The following is a 22,579-nucleotide window of genomic DNA, read 5'->3' as shown; positions in this document are numbered from 1 at the left end:
ACACTTGCAAAGCAAGAAGAAAAAGAATGCCGCAGCCGGAGCGCATGCTCCTAATATCTCGCATTTGCGAGCAGCAAATGTTACGTCATGCAAAAGAAAGACAAAAAAGAACTACATTTCTCGTTTCTTTCCTACGTCAGCCAACGAGAAATAAGGCATGTACATATTCAACCACAAGCAGAGAAGGAAGAGCACCAAGCTATCCAAGTAAGTCTGGAAATTGAAGGAGAGACAAGAAAACTAATCGATCCAGTGGAGTGCTTTGGAACGAGCACGAGCTTACAGCAACATCAGCAAAGGGTGCCAACTCTGCCTCTCGGAGAAGTTCCGGATGAAAACCGCGGGTAGAGCAACATGTGTCAAGAAGAGAAGTGATCTCATCTGGAAGTGTAGACATTCCAACAAATTCTCGCTCGGAAACCACGCTGGGATCACATGATGAGATATTCAGTGTTTTCACACACACACAAACGTACACACACACACATACATGTACACACACACACACACACACACACACACACACACACGAACGCACACACACACACACACACACACACACACACACTCACCCGAAACTTTCCTGTCGTACAGTTCCACGAACAACAGTTTACAGGGTGCTCTTTTCATGACAATTAATGACGTGAAATTTATCTACCATGCATGCCACAGAAATGTTAGATAGTGTGACTAACCGTCAATTGAACTTCAGCTTTTGCTCGTGATTCAGACTACAGTGTGTTTGGTTTAAGCAATTAGTGACGTAAAACAACATAGAAAACAGCTGGTAAAGTGTGTAGCGCTAGATGGTTAATGTTCAGGTGGCTAGTGAGAGAATGCGGGTGATTGTAGTAGACAGGGAAAGTACAGTATATTAGAAAGAGTGATTGTATTCTTGTAACCACGATAGCTCGCTGATAAGAAGTATAAAACGAAAGCGCTCCTAGGAGATCAATGTGTTGTATGGTGGCGGAGAAGCTGGTTATGAAGATGCGCGCAATGCCCTGAAACGGTCAACACTCCCTTAGTGCATGTGGCTATTAATATTATGTTAAACAAAAAGCATTACTTGCTTTTTGGAACCCGGAGATTAAGAATCGAATGGCAGGTTGACTCTCCTGCAAAAGAAATTTATCGGTGGAAAGAGGTATAACATATTTCCAAGTATAGCCAAAATCCATCATGACAAGAGGAAACCAGTGAAAACGTTTAACAGTGCAGAATGTTTGCAGTTCGATTCAAATGAGCACAGTGTGTGAAGTGAATCTAGCGGTGCTTTGGGTTTTAGCCACGCCTTCTTAGCTTCATTTCCACAAACTTCAAACTCTTGTACCCGCCTTGATAGTACACTACACCAGTTGTGTCTTCATCACTACGTCCATACAATCCATTGAAATTGACATGGTGACAGGTGTTATACCACCAACCACCCTTCCATGCATTAGAACAGTCTACAAGACTGTTAGAGTCATGGTCACGATCTCGAGTACTGAACTGTTGTCCATTGTGGTAATTCATTCTGTCTGCCAATGTTGGGCTTGAGAATCCTGAAACATGTAGTCTGTAATTGTTAGCTTCACCTTCAACACGGAATGTTGACCACTTGGCATAATGCTTCTCTCCAGTTATATTGAACACCATATCAATACGTAGTTCATACGTACTATCAGCTTGTGACGTCAGATAGTGTAGTGTATCTAGACCCAGCCAGAACTCTCCAGACGCTGATCCGAATCCTCGTTTGTATGCATTCCAGTCACGGTAAAAGTCCACTGAGCCATCTTGTCTTCTCTGAAACACAATCCAGCCACCTCCATCAGTCTCTCGATCACAGTATGCAGTGTACAGTGTAGTCATTTTTCTGCCGAGGAATACATTTGACGGACCATAGTCGGTTCTCTGACAAGAAAATAGCCCTGCAGAAGAAGGAAAAGAATACCAAACTAGGTGCAGTGTATATGCACGTTCCATTCAGCAAAGCCCTGGGTGACTGTGAAAAGCACTATGTAATAATGGCATGTTAATACTGCTAATCTCTTGCTGAGTTCGTGGAAATAAAGCATCGCATTTGCAAATATTAGTCAAGTCCGATCTGTGTTGAGTGAGCGCAAACCAGGAAAGCCTCTTTGGAGTCTGGGTGCAAGGATAATACAAATAAGCCCCCGTTGCAACCCTAAGCAGCTTTACTATCCCTGGAAGTATCAACCTTGATCTCCATCGTCAGCAACAAGCACAGATTCTGCATTTTGCAATACCGAAACGTTGTGCATATGTCTCGAGATGTATTTAGCATATCAAAAACGTTTTCATGGGGATGAAGTTTCCTCGGAAGGTCCTTCAGGATTCCTGGAAGGATACAGAAGCCTGAATCTGTCAAGACGTTGGGCGAACATTGCGACCAACCTCTTCTCTTTGAATGAGAATTCTCCAAAATGTTCACTGCTACACGACGTTAATGACATCCCCTATTCAATTCCCAATATTTCTTTGTTTGCAGATGATACCACTGTCCTTGCTTCCTCCCCATCTCACACCACCCTGTACCCCAAAGTTCAGACCTGTATCAACGACATTGTTCACTGGATGAGCACTTGGTACCTTAAGCCAAATGTGACCAAAACCGAGCTCCTCCTTTTTCCCCCTCCCACAGATCCAGTGCCCATCTTCCACTTTCCCGATGATCTCGGTCACCCTATCTCTGTAGCGCCCCACCTTAAACACCTTGGCATTGTCATAGATTCCGCCCTCTCCTGGTCTCACCATGCTGATCATGTGTCGTCCAAAATATGCCGATCTGTCGGCATAATGTCAAGTCAATTGTCCCATTTGCCCAAAAATTGCCGGATTAATTTTTATAAATCATACATTCTTCCCCTCTTCACGTACGGCTTCCCTGCCTGGTCCACCATTAACGAAACCCACATAGGTAAATTAGAAGTTCTCCATCGCCGTATACTGCGCATCATATTTCGTACTGATCGTTATATCACAAATCTAGACTTGTATGCTGCTGCATCCACTACCACTCTGCAACATTACCTTGATGCTTCCAAGTGCACCCTGGCACATTCAATTTTTCTTGACCGGAACCCTGCTCATTTGCAGTCCCTTAATTAGTTCAATTCAGGTGGCACCACCCGAAGCTGCGTTCGTCTCCCCCTAGCTAGATCTACCCTATTCGTAAATTCCCCTTTCTTTCCCTCCTACTCCACGTGGCTCCAACTACCTCCCAGTGTTAGACAAGCTCCAGATATGCCCAAATTCCGTACCCTCGTCAGACAGCACTTCAGTATCTCCCAGTAAACAAAGTCACAGTCACCACTTCCGCTGCATAGCTCGCTGAGCATCCCATTGCTTTTAAAGTTGCTAATCCCTTCCCACTTTGTGTACGTGCTCTTCATTTTCTTTTTTTCTCTTCTTTCGTGGTTGGTCTCACCCTCTCCTCAATTCAATTGGCTGTCTTGACATGCCACGAGAGGCAGAAATAAATAAATAAATAAAATAATACATCTATACTGCATCGCACTAAGCTGGCAAACTATTCACCAATGACGTCATCAGGGATCGTCCCCAAAATTTAATTCAAAAAGTCGTCTTTCCACTCGATTCGATCTCGTCTGGATTCTCGTTCTTGGTGGAGAGGTGTTCTTTTTCACATACGGTCGTCATGGCATGGAAATTAACATCAAAAATGAAGCATTCCCGCGCGAGTTCTGAAGATGTGTGCTGACCCCCTAAGTAAGCCACTCTCCAAACTGTTCTCCCTTAGCTTCTACAACATGGTTATGCCGACTTTCTGGAAGACAGCTAGAGTCACACCCATTCACAAGAAGAAGTCCAAGAACCTGCCTCAACACTACTGACCTGTGTCTCTGCCGTCTATCATATCCAAAGTGATGGAAACAATTGTCAATCGTCAGATAACCAGTTTCGTGGAGTCCCACAATGTCATCTCTGCGAAACAGTTCGGGTTCAAAAAGGGCCTGAGCACAAGCGACGTCTTAACCAAGCTCCACTGTGAATGGTCCAGAGCAGCCGGCCTAGGAGGAGCCGCCCATGTTTTGGCGATAGATATAGCAGGCGCCTTTGATAAAGTCAGCCATGCTGGCCTGCTGCATAAGGCTTCCGTGTACGGTCTAGACTGACCGCTTCTGGGATGGCTGGAAAGCTACCTACACAACCGGCGCCTGCAGGCTGTTGTGGGCGGCCAAGAGTCCTCCCTGCACCATATCCAAGCAGGGGTATCACAAGGTAGCATCCTTGGACCAACGTTATTCCTCATGTACGTGAATGACTGCGAGGACACCTTGCCTGCTGGTGCTGAGCTTGCCACGTATGCAGATGACACGACACTGCATCAGTGCATCTCTGCCACCGCTAGCATATCCGACTCTGCAGCACAACTCCAGGAAGCAGTGGACGCCGTCTCCCACTGGGGTTCCAAGTGGAAGGTCACCTTCGAGGCATCCAAATCTCAGGCCCTCATCATCGACCACCGCAAGCCTCCCCCAGCGTTCCCACCAGTGCTCTTCAATGGAGTGACTGTTCCTGAAGAGAAGGAAATTAAACTTCTGGGCATAGCATTCGACTCGCAACTGTCCTACGCAGCACACTTCCGGGCCGTGGCCTCAAAGGCTGCCCAACGCCTACACTTCCTGAGAATGGTTGCGCCCCTGTTGGACTCCAGCGGCCGCACGGCAGTCTACAAAGGCTTCGTGCGGCCAACAATGGAATACTGCTGCCTGGTGTGGATGGGGTCAGGTACATCCAGACTGGACAAAATCCAGCACAAGGCGCTGAAGGTGATTGGCCCAGGCGCCTGGCTCCCCAGCCTGAAACACCGCCGACTGTTTGCTGCGCTTTCGTTCACGTTCAAGCTGTCCTACCTTCCAACAAGCCCACTGAAGCCCATCTTCCCACCTCCAGCCAATCCCCTCCCAGTGGGTGTTCGATCCACTAGGTTAGCCACGGAGACTGCCCACGGCCACCCGCTCCAGCTCAAGTCGACGCTGCCCGCGCATTCGTAGCAGCCTCCAGTGTTCCTACCCAGGCTGCATTATTCCCTTGTGGAACATCCTACCAGCGACCATTCTACCAGCAAAGCCACAACCCAGACAGCTCCAATCATTCAAGGAAAAATGCAACAAGTATCTGCTGCACCTGAGCTGGCAAGCAGCCACCGACGCCCTATGAAACGGTTTAGACCAGTGCCTCACTAGCATCTTCCCCCCCCCCCCCCTTACCACAATGTGACGTTATCTTTCACTCTGCTTCTCTCACGACCATCTACCCATTGTCCTTGTTTCTCACTATTATTCATTTCCCCTCTTCCTCCCCTCTTCATGGTTTTACTGCATTATGGCGCGCTTTGTCTGGTTAGACGCCGAAACCTTTGAGGTCGGCAGAGCAGCCTGGCCCCGCCACCACTTCTCGCACATATTCGGGAATATAGTGGACTTTCGTATCAAAAAAGAAATAAAAAAAAGCTCGAGGACTCCAAGAAACCGGAGCTGACCTTGAATTCTCTCCAGCAACCACTGGCATGATACTCGAGGGTAAAACGGAGTGGAATACGAGCTTAGAAGTTGATAGTTATAATTCAGGGATGAATTTACTGTCATATTTTTGCAAAGCAGTTTCTGCTATACGAAATCACCATTGTGTAGCAGTCTTTGATTTTGATTGGCATTTTTTTCTTTGGAAGTAGGGTATTTACCACATTGTCCTTCTTGAGAGTGATGCCTGAAAGCCCATTTGCAAAAATAACGACTGAAGCATACATGTGCACGCAGCTTGAGAGTGCCTGCACCACGTACACTGCACTGTATGCATATCACTTGATAGCACAGGCCAGGCATGGATAGTCTGTATGTATCGCAATTTTCTGCGAGTCACGGTGACTTTTGAGTAGCAGTAGATTGATTTTGCATGGCAAACTGCGATGCGATACAGGATAAATTCATCCCTGTAATTATGGTAATATAACCATCTACCTGCTGGATACCTCCCTATCTCTCTACCCACGTAACTAGTATCTACCTAACCACTGTACCTATCTACCTACCTACCTACCTACCTACATACCTACCAGTAGGCTGCTCTAGTGCTGCTGCATCGCGCAATGCCCGCTACATTTTGTAGTTTGAGCACTCTGGCGCTAGAGCGACGAGCTACCTTAATGTCTGTGGTGCCTCCTTTGCACCATGGCTGGTAGCTCGGCCTATTTAACTCGTAGCTGTACTGATGAGGCCTTTATGGCAGAAACAGCTTGCTGTCTACAGCATTGGGTACATACCTACCTACCTACCTACCTACATACCTACCTACCTACCTACCTACATACCTACATACCTACCTACCTACATATCTACCTACCTACCTACCTACCTACATACCTACCTACCTACCTACCTACATATATACCTACCTACCTACCTACCTACCTACCTTCATACCTACCTACCTACCTACCTACCTACCTACCTACCTACCTACATACCTACCTACCTACATACCTACCTACCTACATACCTACCTACCTACATACCTACCTACATACCTACATACCTACCTACCTACCTACCTACATACCTACATACCTACCCACCTACCTACATACCTACCTACCTACATACCTACATACCTACCTACATACCTACCTACCTACCTACATACCTACATACCTACATACCTACCTACCTACCTACCTACCTACCTACCTACCTACCTACCTACCTACATACCTACCTACCTACCTACCTACCTACATACCTACCTACCTACATACCTACCTACCTACCAACCTACCTACCTACATACCTACATACCTACCTACCTACCTACCTACCTACATACCTACCTACCTACCTACCTACCTACCTACCTACATACCTACCTACCTACCTACATATCGACCTACCTACCTACCTACCTACCTACCTACTTACCTACATACCTACCTACCTACCTACCTACCTACCTACCTACCTACCTACATACCTACCTACCTACCTACCTACCTACCTACCTACCTACCTACCTACCTACCTACCTACCTACCTACCTACCTACATACCTACCTACATACCTACCTACCTACCTACCTACCTACCTACCTACCTACCTACCTACCTACATACCTACCTACCTACCTACATACATACCTACCTACCTACCTACCTACCTACTTACTTACCTACATACATACCTACCTACCTACCTACCTACCTACTACCTACCTACCTACCTACCTACCTACCTACCTACCTACTACCTACCTACCTACATACATACTGACCTACCTACCTACCTACCTACATACATACCTATATACCTGATAATACTACCTATGTACTTACCCATAAACATGTACATGTCCCAACCCCTGCCTTAGGGCGCGTTCAGACTACCGATAAAAAGTGACCGATAGGGAAAGTCGCCAAGGTGATTTGATCACGTGACGTTACTGGCACGTTACCGGTGGGAAAGTTTTACTGCCGCGGCTGATGCGGCAGTAAACTTTTACCGGCAGTAAAAAAGTGCTCAGGCTGCATGCGCGCTGCGAAAAAAAGGGAAAATCCCTTGTCAGTGCCGCGGTGAGAGCTGAAAACTTCACGGTCACGTTAGTTTGTTATCGGTAGTGTGAATGTCCTTCACGGTTTATCGGCATTCACGGTTTGACGGGGTTCACGGTAGTCTGAACGCGCCCTTACCCACTTGCGTGTAAACTTAACCTCGCCTACTTGGAGTGAAAGGTTGCATTAGCCTAACAAGATACTGCTTGTACGGCAACAACTAGTTCAAAACGCGATAAGCAGTACAACATGTCGCAAGACGATTAGCAGATTGTATCCTCACTTACTGATATTGAGTATTTTCATTATGGGTCATGAAGTGCGGATAGTAAGGAAATAACAAATCCCACACCTGCAGATCGATGCATCCCTTCCCCTCATTGGAACTTTTCTCACCTGAGACTTCCCAGTTTGAAGTATGTTGGTTTGGGCTTTGTGGATGTGTTGGAGATAGGAGCCAGGTCGTCAAATGTCTCAATATCCTTGTCGGTTTTGTGCCTTTAGGTGGCGCTATCTTACAGTACAAGATCTCGTTACCCTGGTGGACTGTTAGACTAGTGTTAGTCATACTTTATATTTCATTATTATTGCATTACATGTTTACCTTGATTTCCCTGGACTTCGTTGAGCTTTTCATTCTGTGGGAAACCCCAACAAGAGCAAACAACATTGTTAATAATAATAATAATAATATGCATGTAAAGACTAAAAAGGCATTCGCACTCACAAGCTTGTTTCCATAACTCTGCAAAACACTGAACATAGTTTTCAAATTTTTACATTAATTTTCTTTTTAGCATCGTTTCCGCATTTTCGCATCAATTTGGGGTGCAAATCTACAGTAATTGTTTGGCTTGTATAATAACGGATTAGATGCACTCATAAAGCATTCACTATCTTGTAGGGGAAGTAAGCTTAATCACACCGACTCTGGTTCAGTCATTGAAAAGTTATTTATATCATGATAAACACATGTTCTACTAGTACACCTGATGCAATCCGCTATATCATGAACTCACCAGTTCGGCAACTTGAGATGACATCTGATTCATAGTGGAGTTTACATTAGTAAGAATCTTCGTGCCCAGTTTTTGGAGATATGAATCAATACGATTGATATCATCCTGTCTTTCAGCACGTTGTTCATGTTTCAGTTGTGAAACATCCTCACTGACTTGATGCAATGTGTTGGATTGCTGGTTAAACTTAGCTACGTCCAACCACTCTGGAGAGCAAACAACACAAAAATCACGTTTCGTAGAAGACTCGACCGGGTTCTATTTAGTTTTTCAGGAGCACTGTTTATTCCCAATCATCGCCACGCATCATCGAAATCCCAAGAATTTTCCAAATCGATTCCCTAGCCGTGTTGATCAATGTATTGTGGTGACTAAAACAAGCAATCAAAGCTACAGAAATCAATCAAGATTCATTCTACGTTTTACGATTATTGGCACCCATCGTTCAACGGTGACAGGATTATTTTACATCTACGTTCTCTCTAGAAGTCATCTTTTGACTAGGTAATACCTTCCTTACATATGTAATGATAGATGTCTGTAACGCGCGGTCATTATTTTCTTGTGCAAGACAGTTTCCACTTCGACGTCGTAAAGAACTGAAAAATTGTACATTTGAAAGGAAAGCTGCTTGGAAATTGTTTGCATGCAAGTGGAACTGGACCAACAGGAAGGTGTGAAGCCGCAATGGGAAAATAATTAGCTTGGACATCATTGTCACACACAGCGTCTCACGTGTATCACCTAGGCAACTCACAACCTACTAGAAGTTGGATAACGATAAGATGCCAATTGGATATGTCACAACCAATCACCGACACCCCCCCCCCCCCCACCGCAAGCGGCCTATCAGATTATCAGAGAGTTGGAAGCGCCAACCAACCCTGATTTTGTGGACCGTTTCAAATTGCTGGTTGTACTTCTAGTGATCCCACGTTATCTACCAACGACGTTTGTGCACCGATGATGGATTGTAGAATTTGGAAGAGAACACGTCATTTTGTTTGATTATGATGCGACCTAAGATAAGGATTAGTGATGGGCATTGTGAACATTATCCCTTCCTAACGATTTCTTAAAAATAGTACAACTTCCCACTTGATCAGATCAGCATCAATTTGTTCTCTTGTATACTTACTTTCTTCACAATGTTTTCCAATATACAGTGGTGGACATTGACAATGAAATGATGATCCTCTCTGTTGACATGTTGCACCGTTCTGACATGGATTACCAGAACAGGATGGCAGTACTGGGAGGTGGTAAAGGCAAATAAAATGGGAACAAGCTGGAATGTTGTAGCATTTTAAAGTGAGAGTTTCGCATAGAACTCAGAAGAAAGGCAAACAAAATACCGTTGAATTTCGCGGATTCCCTCCACGCATCTCATATGAAGTACATGCACATGTGTGTTGTGTATGTGTTTGAGGGAAAGAAATAATGTGCATATCGGCAGTTTGAGGATCACATTCTTCGTTTTTCCGTGAAGTGAAATGTCCCGAGCAAAGTCATTTTTAGGTCAAGCGATGCACAGAATGGTAGACTGTGGCCTGCCACCAGAATAAACAGTCTAACATACCAACATGTTTGCCATATATTGTGTTTGCACTTGTACTTGACGAATGTAAAGTGTGATGAGTTCTTTAATTAAAAATCTACAAATGAATTTGACAAACAAAATGATCCTTTTTTAACTCAAAGGGATCAGTGTCATTCAGTGATAAGTTCAATATGGTCATAATACTGTATATTAGTATCGGTTTTGTGTCTGAACAGCCGTTTCTTCAATTTAGTCTATCATTTGGGTAAACATAATTATGGACTCGGACATAATTATCTCTGGTACAAAACGGAGAAGGACAAAATGTTACGTGCTATGACTAACTGTCCACAAATGTAACGAGATCTTATACAGTCAGTTGTCAGTTTTGTGCCATTTTGTCGCACTCGCTAACTGTATAAGATCTTGCTACGTTGGTGGACAGTTACTGAGGTAGTTATAACGCGTAACATTTTGTCTTTCGCTCTTGATTACCTGCCTGGATTAAAAGAAAGGAGTAAATGTTGCAAGTTATAACTGACTGCCCGCTAACGTAACCAAATAATGTACAGTCAGCGAGTTTGACAAAAAGGCACAAACTGACAATGAGCACTGAGACATTTGACGACCTGACGTTGACTGTCTCAATGCCTCAATACTCCGTGGCCCTTTGTGCCTTTTTGTCGCACTTGCTGACTGAATATCATTTTGTTACGTTGGTGGGCAGTTAGTCATAACGTGTAATATTTAGTCCTTTCTTTTTCATCCATGATTACTTTGGCTCGACATTCGAGTTCAAATTCAAGTTTCGTACCTGTCTCACAAAACTTTCCAGTATGACCATCTTCACAGTTGCAAATGTACGAGCCTTGCCCTTGTCGAGAACGTGTAAAGATGCACTTTCCGGCATCGCTACAAGGGGGACTTTGGCGACATTGCTGAAGCTGACCGCCTGCATAAACCAAGAATCACGAGACAAAACATGCCCGATCAAATTGAGGAAAGAATGCTTATAGGAGAACCGAAGACAAGAATGTTCAAATGGAAACAGAGAAGGGCCAAGGCTTCACAAGTTATCTGCTATTTGTGTGCAACATTAGCAAATACCGGTATACAGTGCAAGATCCCCGTGAGTCAGAACGTGCAACATCAGCAAATACCGGTAAACAATGCAAGATCCCCGTGAGTCAGAAAGTGCAACATTAGCAAATACCGGTATACAATGCAAGATCCCCGTGAGTCAGAACGTGCAACATTAGCAAATACCGGTATAGAATGCAAGATCCCCCTGAGTCAGAACGTGCAACATTAGCAAAAACCGGTATACAATGCAAGATCCCCGTGAGTCAGAACGTGCAACATTAGCAAATACCGGTAAACAATGCAAGATCCCCATGAGTCAGAACGTGCAACATTAGCAAGTACAGGTATACAATGCAAGATCCCCGTGAGTCAGAACGTGCAACATTAGCAAATATCGGTATACAATGCAAGATCCCCGTGAGTTAGAACGTGCAACATTAGCAAATACCGGTATACAATGCAAGATCCCCGTGAGTCAGAACGTGCAACATTAGCAAATACCGGTAAACAATGCAAGATCCCGAAGAAGTCAAAACGTGCAACATTAGCAAATACCGGTATACAACTCAAGATCCCTGTGAGTCAGAACGTGCAACATTAGCAAATACAGGTATACAATGCAAGATCCCCGTGAATCAGAACGTGCAACATTAGCAAATACCGGTATACAATGCAAGATCCCCGTGAGTCAGAACGTGCAACAATTAGCACAAAACTGACTGGTGTGATATTTTAACATTCAACGACCTGATTCATAGCTATATCACGTCTAGAATTCACAAAACAACAGCCATCCGACCTGGAAGGTTCTAACTTATGACATGACGTAAGAAAGTGGAAGTAACCAGTTGACCACGCTCAAGACGAGAACAAGCTAAAACGACACAGCGAACTATGAATGTAGGTATTTAACAGTGCCGCTCTCTACGCCTAATAGACAGGGTATCTGTGGGGTAGAGGGGGGGGGGGGGGGGGGGCTAGGCAGTCGCTCATGCTGCAGATGTGTCCTAATCTCAACATGGTGTAGCATTGCAGCCTGAAAGGTCATTTATAAATAGATGTACAAAGTACGTGTACCTTGAAAGTGTCTGTACATACCCAAACAGTGCGTAAATCTCCTGAAAATATCCTCTCCACCCAGAATATAGGCCAAATTTGCAGGGTTTGCGCTGTCAACTGTCAGTTGATCGACTGGTGGTGAGAGGCTTTGCAAAATGCTTGTGATTGTGTGAATACTAGCCTGAGGAACTTGTGATAATTGAAGTGCTCGAGTGATACATGATTCCATGCCTGCAGTGAACGCAACGTAAGGCATACAAACAAGGCTTCTGCGTAAGCAAATAAAATGAACAAGAAAAGGTTTCAAGGCGGGGAATCCGGTGCAGGGGAAGAGCCTCCTGTCCGCGAGAGACGGCAGCCCCTATCGACTTGTAGTTTTAAGTACCGATATCCGCTGCATGGACTTGAAGTGTGTGTGTGTTGTGTTTTGTTCGTCGGGTTCGCGTACCGGGCAGATCAAGAACAAGGAGTCGTACAACTCCCTGGTTAAGAACCACCTTTCCGCTTCCGTGGGAAGCCACCACCCCATGATCAGGCATCAGATGCGGCTCTTAAACGGTGGGGGAAGATTAATGAATTGAGGCCAAAGGCCTCAATTCCATTTGCCACATCCATGTTTTACTCATGCCAGGCTAGGCCTTGACGGATTATGCTAGCATAATTTTTCGCATAATTCCTACCAAAATCGAATAATCGCATAATTCGAGGCAAATTGCATACGAATCGCATAAAATTGTAATAATCCGCCTGTTCGCATCAAATTCCATACAGTTGTACATGTTCTACAAGTACAAGTACAAGTAGATGCACTAGGAAGTTGTAGGTTTACAACTCCCTTGATAACATGTCCAGTCCATTACAATCAGTGATGGTCGTAGCTAGGTCGGACGATGCGTTGACCCCGTTGAACTTTTGCTACTACAGTACAACGCCCTCTACAAAAAAAATTCCCCTGTTATTTTGCACAGAACCATTATGCATAGCAGCATATGTGAGCATAATGCGGCATAATATGATAACTTTTGGCATAAAAATAGCATAATTCTGCAATTTTTTCAGCAATGCGAAAAGCATAATTTCACGAAAATATTAGCATAATCCGTCAAGGGCTATGCCAGGCCACGAGTTCCCAATTAACTGTGGGTCGCAGCACGGTTGGAAAGAATCCTTCCACTTTCAAGGAGGACTTGAATCAAGGAGGACTTGAACCTGGTAAACCTCGTTTCTCAATCATGGTCTTAGACCAACCCACTGTGCATGCCTGCACTTGAAGTACAATATATTAATCCTTTACTCAATTTATGCGTTCAATGCGTGCCATTTCAGGAAAACGCGACAACCTTCACACACATACATTGTACATCCGTCCAACATCATTCTGACAAAACGCTTCACAGCACTCACACTCTTCAGGTATTCGAATGCTGTATGAATCCTTTTCCTTTTTCTTTTTCTTCTTCTTCCGTTTTTGCATTTGATATTTACATTACAGAGTTATACATATCCACAGTGACCAATACACAAATTTGTAAACGTTTAAACAATAATAATGTGCTTTGCACTTACAGTATTACAATCTTAACTATTCGTATTGGATTGCGATTCGCTATACATTCCCTCACTTCTTTCAGTCCTACGCCAGCCAACGAGAAGCAACAGGTATTGTCTAAGATGCATGTGATTACATAGGGCTTGCTTATCGCTTATGGCTTGAATAGTGCCCCTGTGTCTGAGAGTCAATGAAATATAAAGTTCTCTCTGGAATGGTGCCCGTACTCCCAACAAAGGCTTGTAATCAAGCGGAAGTGCACGTTTGCTGTTGTTTATAATCTTAAATTCTTGCACATGTACATATGCATGTACATGTACGTTAGGCATTTCCAAAATCGGCCCCGATTTATTCGCCTACTCGGCTTTTCGATCTGCTAAGAGAATGTCCAAACTCGGCCATATTATGAGCCCCAAAGTCAGAATTCGGCTCAAAGCAGTACTTATGTATACAATAAATGAGGAGGCCTTGGGTTTATGACCAATAAAAACTAATTATAAAACCTCGGGGGCCATCGGTTTTATTAATAGTTTGTATTGGTCTTAAACCCTCCGCCTCCTCATTTATTGTATTTAGAATCAACCAGTAAAAACTCCTACTTCATCTCCAACAACAAAATTAGTGGACAGCTGTTATTTGTGTTGCTATGACAACTCGTGTGCTGGACGAGTATTTGTTGTCATTGGTTCAAGTTCTTTTACTCTTCATAGGCTATCAGATCATTTTCCTTATTCGGTCTATTTATAACCAGTATCTATAATGAGAGTGTGGTCTGTCTCCATGGTTACCGGTGTTCATTTCATAACTATAGCCACTTCTCCTTGTTAGACATTATCTGGAAGGCCCATTCTTGTATATTCCAACAGCAGCCAAGGGAACTAGCTCTCTTGGTTATGCGGCCTGGGTCCGATCCTAAAAAGCTGTTTTTATGAACTGTTTTTATTGGAAAGGATATGATTATGTTGAATAAACGAGGTTTGTGTCTATGGGAGATTGACTTGGAGTTTTACGAGTTAATTCTAATATTTAATAATACTCAATCTGCGGACAGAACTGTTTCGTAATAATAATAATAATAATAATGACAGTTTGTTTGTTTTGTTTGTTTGTTTTTTATTATTTCAGTTCGTTGCCTCAACAGTACAAAGTACAAATATCAAGAGGGACGAACGAAAAGAGAAAATAAAGCAGAGCAGAGAGGAAGATACAACTGAAAGGAAAGGAAAACTGAGAGAAACGGAGAAGGAATGTGGACTGGGCGGATTCATGAACCATTACTAGAGAGAAGCGGAGAAGGAATGTGGACTGGGCGGATTCATGAACCATTACTAGAGCAGGTCAATGCATGAACAGAAGGGGCAAGTCCGTCGATATTCATGTTTAAAAAATTCCAAGCCTTATATTATTGGTGAAATACATTTTCAAAAAGGAGGGGATATAGGGATATAGTCAATTTGTCGTCATTTAGAGCGTGCAAAAGTTCTGTAGAAAATGATCTAATGTCCTCACTTCCTTTCAAGTGAGCAGGGAGGGCATTCCACATAAGGGATGCTCTGGAGGAAAAGGAATTGTACCCTACCATGGATTTATACAAGCAAATTGACATAATGTTATTGTTTGTTGTAGTTCCACGAGTTGACCGCTTAGAGGTGGGCAAAGGGAAAAGACTGCGTAAGCATGATGCAGGCTGAACAATATGACAAATAAACGTAAACGTAAGAAATTGATAAATGTATCGGTATTCAAGGTGTTTTATTTGAAGAGAAGCAAGAAGGGGTGGTACAGCAGCATGATATGAAGCACCGCAGGTAACTCGTACAGCTCTACGGAACAAGGTAAACAATCTCTCCCTGGATTGTGCTGAGAGGTGAGATGCGTAAACAGGGAAACAATACTCAAAGTCGGGATGAATCACACTAAGCAGGTACTGGCGACGGGCACAGTTCGCATATCACTCATTGCATGAGGTCAATGCATCTGTTGACATTTTCGAGCCAAGCAGCTCTATCAGAAGCAGATTTCACAGCATCCAGAAGCGAGAGATTAATGCATTGTAAGTTTTTCTTGACAACGTCGATCCATTTCAGACGTGGTCGTCCGCGGGGTCGGACGACTCTTATCAACGGTGATGGTAAATCTATCCTTCTTCGATCAATCCATATCTGGCTTGCAAGTGTTGAGTTTCGGAGAGAAAAGAGCAGTACGTGGCATGTGGCCTCTAATTATTTTTATTATTATTACCAACTCCAGCAGCACCACCGTTGCCCTTGCCACCACCAGAACCGCCACCGGCTCTTCTTGTGGCGGGGGCTGCAGTGGACCCACCTACACCCGCGCTGGCATCACCAACTCTCACACGAATTGCCACGGCTCCCACATTAATCCAGAGACCTCGGAGGGCAACATCAAACTACTCCACAGATATTTATGCCAGAAACGGCCAAGGACCGCGCGTTGTGGACAATACCAACAGAAAGAAGGTCGAGCAGGATCATGAGTAAAATGAGTGAAGCGGAGCTGGAGGAACAACTCCGCTCACGGGACGAGCAGCTAGCAAATGGGAGACAAGTGGTCTGTACAGAAACGGAGGATGAGACAGGTGATCAGAGGATAGAAGAGCAAGAAGAGCAATTGGATGACGAAACGGTTGGTGAGGGGACAAAGGACGAGGCAGAGGATGGTAGTGATGATGATCGTGAGGATGACGAGCGGAACGAGGAAGAGGATGATGAGATGGACGAGGAGGAGTCGGGTGGGAAGGAGCGAGATGAGGCGGATGAATGTGTTGATCGTAAGAAGTCAGCTGTGTATCTACACTTGTTATCTCGTCCTGACTGTCTTAGTGTGTATGATGACTCTCATTTTTCTGTACTGTGTCGTGCGCGTTATGTTCAACAGTTGAAAGTCCTTGAGGCAGTCTGTATACGTATTCATAAGCCTGTTTTGTGTAAGCAGAAGGAACACGTTGTTGCACTGAAGTTGTATTCGTAGGTTGACACTTCGTTTAGCGCCTTCTCGCCTTTGGTTACGTAATCTTGTTACCTTTTTGCGTTTCCTCTAGTGGTTTTATTGCACTTGTATTTTGTTGTTATTTCTAACACATTTCTATTTACAGTACTTAACTTCAGTTTCTTTGGTTGTATCCTTAGTTCCGTATTTTTCCCACTGATGATAGGAACAAGAAAATCGATTATGGGTTTTCAATAATATTTTTGTTATAAAATACACAGTAAATACATGTCGAACAAGTAACGTAGTTGCGTGATGTCTGCGGCCTTCATCCTAATCATAGCTATATTAAAATTATTATCTCCACGTAGATTATTATTATTTTCACTAGTTTGAGGGAAAGAGACAAACGGGAAAAGTCTTTAAGAAAAAATTGACTGCCACGACCAGGACTCGAACCAGGGAACCTCGCTTGTAGCTAGTGATGCTCTAACCACTGAGCTATGGTGTAGTTATTATTATTATTATTATTATTATTATTATTTGAATCTAGGACGGAGGCAGAAAATATTACAAAACATGTATTATCCACGCATGCATCTGCGCAAGAATTACAACCAGCCAATTCGGACATGTATCAAAGTATTGAACATTTTGGTTCCCTTCTTCTCAAAATACTACAGGGAATGATGGAAATAAGCTAAAAGACTACAACAATAAAGAAAAGAAGTTCGTAGATACATCACTTCAATTATGTATAGAAGTGACACGAAAAAATAGAAGTGAAGAGTCAAGAAAACAGCATGCAAATCCAATAAGAGACAAAAACGTAGTGACAAGAAAAAGAGAGAAAATATCAAGAGATCATGGGATCTAATTCACACCTTCACGACGAACAGTGCCGAACAACTGCAAAGACAACACATTCTTCTTCTTTATGATGTTCAGCGTGCCCAGGATAGCACATTGCTGAGCCCTTTCAATGCTTGCCAATGCAAACACAGAGTGTGACAGGGACACACCAGTCAGTCCACCAAGCGCCCCAATAACCAGGGGCACAACGCGAACATCATCCACATGCCAGATGCGCCGAAGCTCTTGGCATAGGGGAGCATACTTTGTTATTTTTTCGGCGATTTTCGTAGGAACATTATGGTCCAAGGGAACACTGACATCCATCAGCACCACCTGCGTGCTGGACCGCAAAACCAGGTCTGGACGGTTATGGCGCACTTGCGTATCCGTTGAGATATTGAACTCCCACAGGAGCTTCACGGAGCTTATTATTATTATTATTAAAAAGATTACGTTGAGTCACCTTCACCATTACACTGCGCTCTTTAGCCGACTAGACCCTCCTGCACACAACCATCACCATTGCGAGGACACTTCCGTAGACGATATTGATAAACTCCTTCAGACAGCTGTTTCGCTAATACATAGCTCATAAGTGAAGGTATATGTTAAATGATTATAAATATAGACCACACTACTATTATATAGGAGGTTTCCGCATACAAAACGGGCATAGCTGTGGTGATAACGCGGGAAAAGGAAAGTGTGAAGTACGGTTGACGCGCATTGGACATGCATGCAGCGTTGGAAATTCGGCGCGGAAAATCAATCACTATTCAATGCAGAAATACCGTGCCAGAATCAGAGTACTATGTAGGTAGTGAGAGTCTGTGTACTAGTATTGCAGTTGTCCGAGCGCCATGAAGGCCTGCAAACGCACCTCACGACCCGCCGACGTCGACAGCCACAGCAGCCCCTGGGGCATGACACTGTACTGCTCGCCAGTCGCACCAAGACGCCTGGCAGTTACTAGGCTTCATGCCACCGATGTTGTCCGCAAGCTACCTTGTTATCTGCCCATCACCCACTGCCGCTGACACGCTGGGAGGCCCCAGAATATTGACAAAATGTTACAAGTTATGAGTAACTGTCCACCAACGTAACCAGATCTTATACAGTCAGCGAGTGCGACAAAATGGAACAAAACTGACCAGGAGTACTGTGACATTCGGCGACCGGACACCTAGCTCCAAAACTTCTCCAAGGCGCAAACCAACAACCTTCCAACTTGGAAGGCTCAGGTTCGGAAAGGTCCAAGAGGGGAAGGAAAGCGCAACGAAGAAGAGCATGAGCTACGCATCACGGCAACAAAGAATGCCGAAAGTTACTGGATGATGACGAAACTAGTAAGACTATTGGATAGGGGTGAAACGATCAAGGGATATTCCTTAACAGTTAATCGAAAACTTATCGAATACTTATCGATTATGTCGATTAAGCACCACTGACGACAAAACTCACCATTTTGCATCAACTACAATCAATTTTGAAACTTCGAAGAGAACAAAAATAATGGAAACATCGACCGTCGCACAGGCACAAACTGATTCTGAAAGCTACTTGTCCAGCACAGTGAGTTCCGTGAAGCAACCGGAACGGAAGTTCGCGGGTACGAATCAGTGCGCGGTGCAGAGAAAAGAGCCGCGTGTCACACAAATTACACACAATAGATCTAAAGTACATCAGGTAGATCTACCGGGTACGCATGTAGTGTGTATCCAGAGCATGAGCAACTCGCTGTGCGTGCTGCACGCGTTGATTGACACCTCCGTGCACGCGCGCATCGACTCGTACTCTGGTACATGTGCTGCACGCAGTAGAGTCATGTAGACACACTGCACCTGCCGGATATTTCGTTGTACCGTATAGGATGTCGTACGATAATGCTGTAGCGACTAGAATAATCGTAATCGACTAGATTTTTTCGACTAATTAATCGACATAATCCTTTCACCCCTACTATTGGACATACCGGCCTTACGACAACGCGACGACGCAAAGCAAAAGACCACCATACTTGGGAGGCTCAAGTTTATGTAATAAACATAGAAAGGGGAAGCTAAGCGAAGACGAATTGTGACAAACCGAAACGTCAACATCCTACTGAACTCTACTATCATGTATGATGGACTAGTTATGTTCACAATTATTTAATTGGCTCACCATCCGAGTTACATTAATATCATTATTATTATTTTCCCGTTTGTCTCTTTCCCTCAAACTAGTGAAGATGTTATGACTTGGGGCTCCCCGCGTGCTAGAGTGTACGTGAAGTGTGTGGGTACAGTGGGGGCTGCGTCCCACCCGCCTGTGTGGATTCACAGGAAGTGTGAGTTACGAAGTCTGAAGAAAATGTTGAACAGTCTCTGCTGGGATGACGACTACACCGTAGCTCAGTGGTAAGAGCATCGCTAGCTACAAGCGAGGGTCCCTGGTTCGAGTCCTGGTGGTGACAGTCAATTTTTTCTTCAGACTTTTCTAGTTTGTCTCTTTCCCTCAAACTAGTGAAGATTATTATTATTATTATTATTTTATTACAGGGCGCGACAGAGCTCTCGGCCATTAAAGAAAATGTTGAGTCACCTCCACCATTACACTGCGCTCTTTAGCCGACTTCACACAACCATCACCACTGCGAGGACACTTCCGTAGACGATATTGATAATTCCTCCAGACAACTGTTTCGCTAATACATAGCTCATCAGTGAAGGTAGATGTTGAATGATTAAAAATATAGACAAAACTGCTATTATAATAGGGGGGTTTCCACATACAAAACTGGAATAGCTGAGGTGATAACGCGAGAAAAGGAAAGTGTGAAATACTGTTGACGCGCATTGGACATGCATGCAGCGTTGGAAATTCGGCGCGGAAAATCAATCACTCTGACTATCAATGCAGAAATAACGTGCAAAAATCAGAGTACTGCCTGGGAGCGGTTTTTCCAGCCGTGCTGCTACCCACAGTCAACTGGGAACTTGTGGCCAGGCACAAGGGGTACATGGATGCGGCTAATGGGGTCTTTCTTGGCACTTGTGCCAGTGGTTGTGAGACTTATCTCCTCACCCCCACCGTTAGGCGCTGCATCTGCCGCTCAGGTTTACGGGGTGCTAGCGGCCGTCGTAAGTTCCTTTCGGTGACGGACACAATAGCTTCATTTTGTAATTTGTTTATTGTTATAATTATATAGCCGATCTCTACCTGCACTTTGTTTCTATTTGCCTTTTTTAATTTTATGCTGGATGACGTGAACGTACCAGAATTGGAAAATAGTATTATAATAATGCTACCCTCTCTTGAATAATGCCCTCTCTTTCATAGTGCCCCGTTATTGATGGAATTTGAAAAATTAGCTCCCCGGAGACCTAATCGCGTGGGTACAGTACTGCAAAGTGATATCTGGTTTCAAAAGGCTTCAAAGAGGAAATGTCACTTGCCTGTGGCATTAGTAGCCGGCTCCCTTTTTCCGCCTTCAATGCTCCTGCCCAGAGTCATCTTCGTGTTCACGGACAACATCACTGCTGCCACTGTCAACAACAACATTATCACCTGCAGTGGTTCCACGTGCCCCATCAGCAGACTTACATTTAAAATAATATTTATCTCAGTTGCACCCTCTCAAGTCCCTGTGGAGAGATAGGAAGGACGGTTGCTATTTTGCTTTGCTTCAAAGTAGGTTTGGAGAGGGCGAGATTGGCAACCTTCTTCGAAACTGTTAACATTATGAATAGGCGAAGACAGTGCTACACCAGGTGTAGCTTCACTTTCTGCCTGACTTAAAGCATGTAGACGATTTATAGCAGTTTCAGCGTGGCTGGCACTTCAGCAGGTTCAGGTTGCTGAATTCGTAGCCTAAGCATGGCAATGCGAGTATTCTGCTCATTCGCCCTTTACCGGTGACCGATCCGCTCAAGTCCTGCGTACATGTACATATACATGATTGTATATTCCAGTCACAGGCAAGTGCCATCATCGGTATCTCAATGCCACAAATACATAGCTCGAACCATTCCAATATCGTGTATCAATGCAGTTGAAAAAGTATCCTACTTCTTATAACGGAAATTGGGCGATTCAAAGTTGTTCATCATGGGCTTAGATTCAGGATCCCACAAAGCAGGACGGATTTGCACTGCACATGAAGGTTCAAATCTAAAGTCATGCAGAGCATCATTATTAGCATCATGAAACAATTAGCTGAGTACCAGGTTTGGCTTTTGCCAAATGCTCGAGTGGTAATAGACCTGCTGAATCTTTCTGCGTTGCTACGCACTATTAACTCTCGCAGCGTAGTCCTTGCAGTAGCAGTAGATACTGATTTAACATCTGAAAAAAATGTCACGCTGTTGCCGGTTTTACAAGATCACTGGCTACCTCTTCAATGGGTCTTTGCTTCCATGGCTAACTAAGCGTATCACTGCGACCGTCATCTGCAAGTACAATTAGTTGTTTCTAAAGTATCTGGTTCTGACATTCTAGCTGGTTGGCTGTCCTCCTTTTTCAATGTCATTCGCCAATTACAGCACTGCCCAGCCGACATGACCACTGGAATTATTGTGCCAATATATAAAAATGGCAAACCGAAGGGAGCCCCAAAGATTTACAGACCAGTAATGCTATTGTCAGTGGTTCGGAAAGTCCTTACAACCATAATCACAAAGAGAATTAGCACCAATATTCAGCAATTTGTGGACGAGTCACAAGCCGGTTTCAGACCTGGTCGCTCAACGGCTAATGGGGTTTTCTGTTTGTGGTCTCTGTGTGAGAGAGCTTTGCTAGGAAATTGGAACTATTCGGCAGCATTACTAGATTTCAGCGGTGCATTCGACACAGTGAACCCTGGCAAGGCGCTTGATCGAATGGCCGCTTCGGGTGTACCCACCTCAATGATGAAATTGCTAGTCTCCGATACGACAGCTAGGGTGAAGATTGCCCGGCAGCTCAGTGCTCC

At 44.2% G+C, this 22,579-nt stretch overlaps 1 protein-coding gene across 1 annotated transcript; it reads right to left on the bottom strand.

Moving 5' to 3' along the window:
* Positions 1-605: 605 nt before the first annotated feature.
* LOC135830331 (angiopoietin-related protein 7-like) lies at positions 606-21,381 on the bottom strand. Its single transcript, XM_065342594.1, has 7 exons — positions 21,066-21,381; positions 12,315-12,506; positions 10,948-11,085; positions 9,732-9,845; positions 8,594-8,799; positions 8,179-8,212; positions 606-1,916 (listed from the first exon to the last, which is right to left on the bottom strand). Exons 1-7 carry the CDS (start codon positions 21,199-21,201, stop codon positions 1,285-1,287), a joined length of 1,452 nt encoding a protein of 483 aa, XP_065198666.1. The 5' UTR covers positions 21,202-21,381; the 3' UTR covers positions 606-1,284.
* Positions 21,382-22,579: the final 1,198 nt, after the last annotated feature.

This window comes from Sycon ciliatum (genome assembly GCF_964019385.1).
Source record: "Sycon ciliatum chromosome 5 unlocalized genomic scaffold, ocSycCili1.1 SUPER_5_unloc_1, whole genome shotgun sequence".
Classification (NCBI taxonomy): Eukaryota; Metazoa; Porifera; class Calcarea; order Leucosolenida; family Sycettidae; genus Sycon; species Sycon ciliatum.
This window is presented reverse-complemented; position numbering and strand designations above follow the sequence as displayed.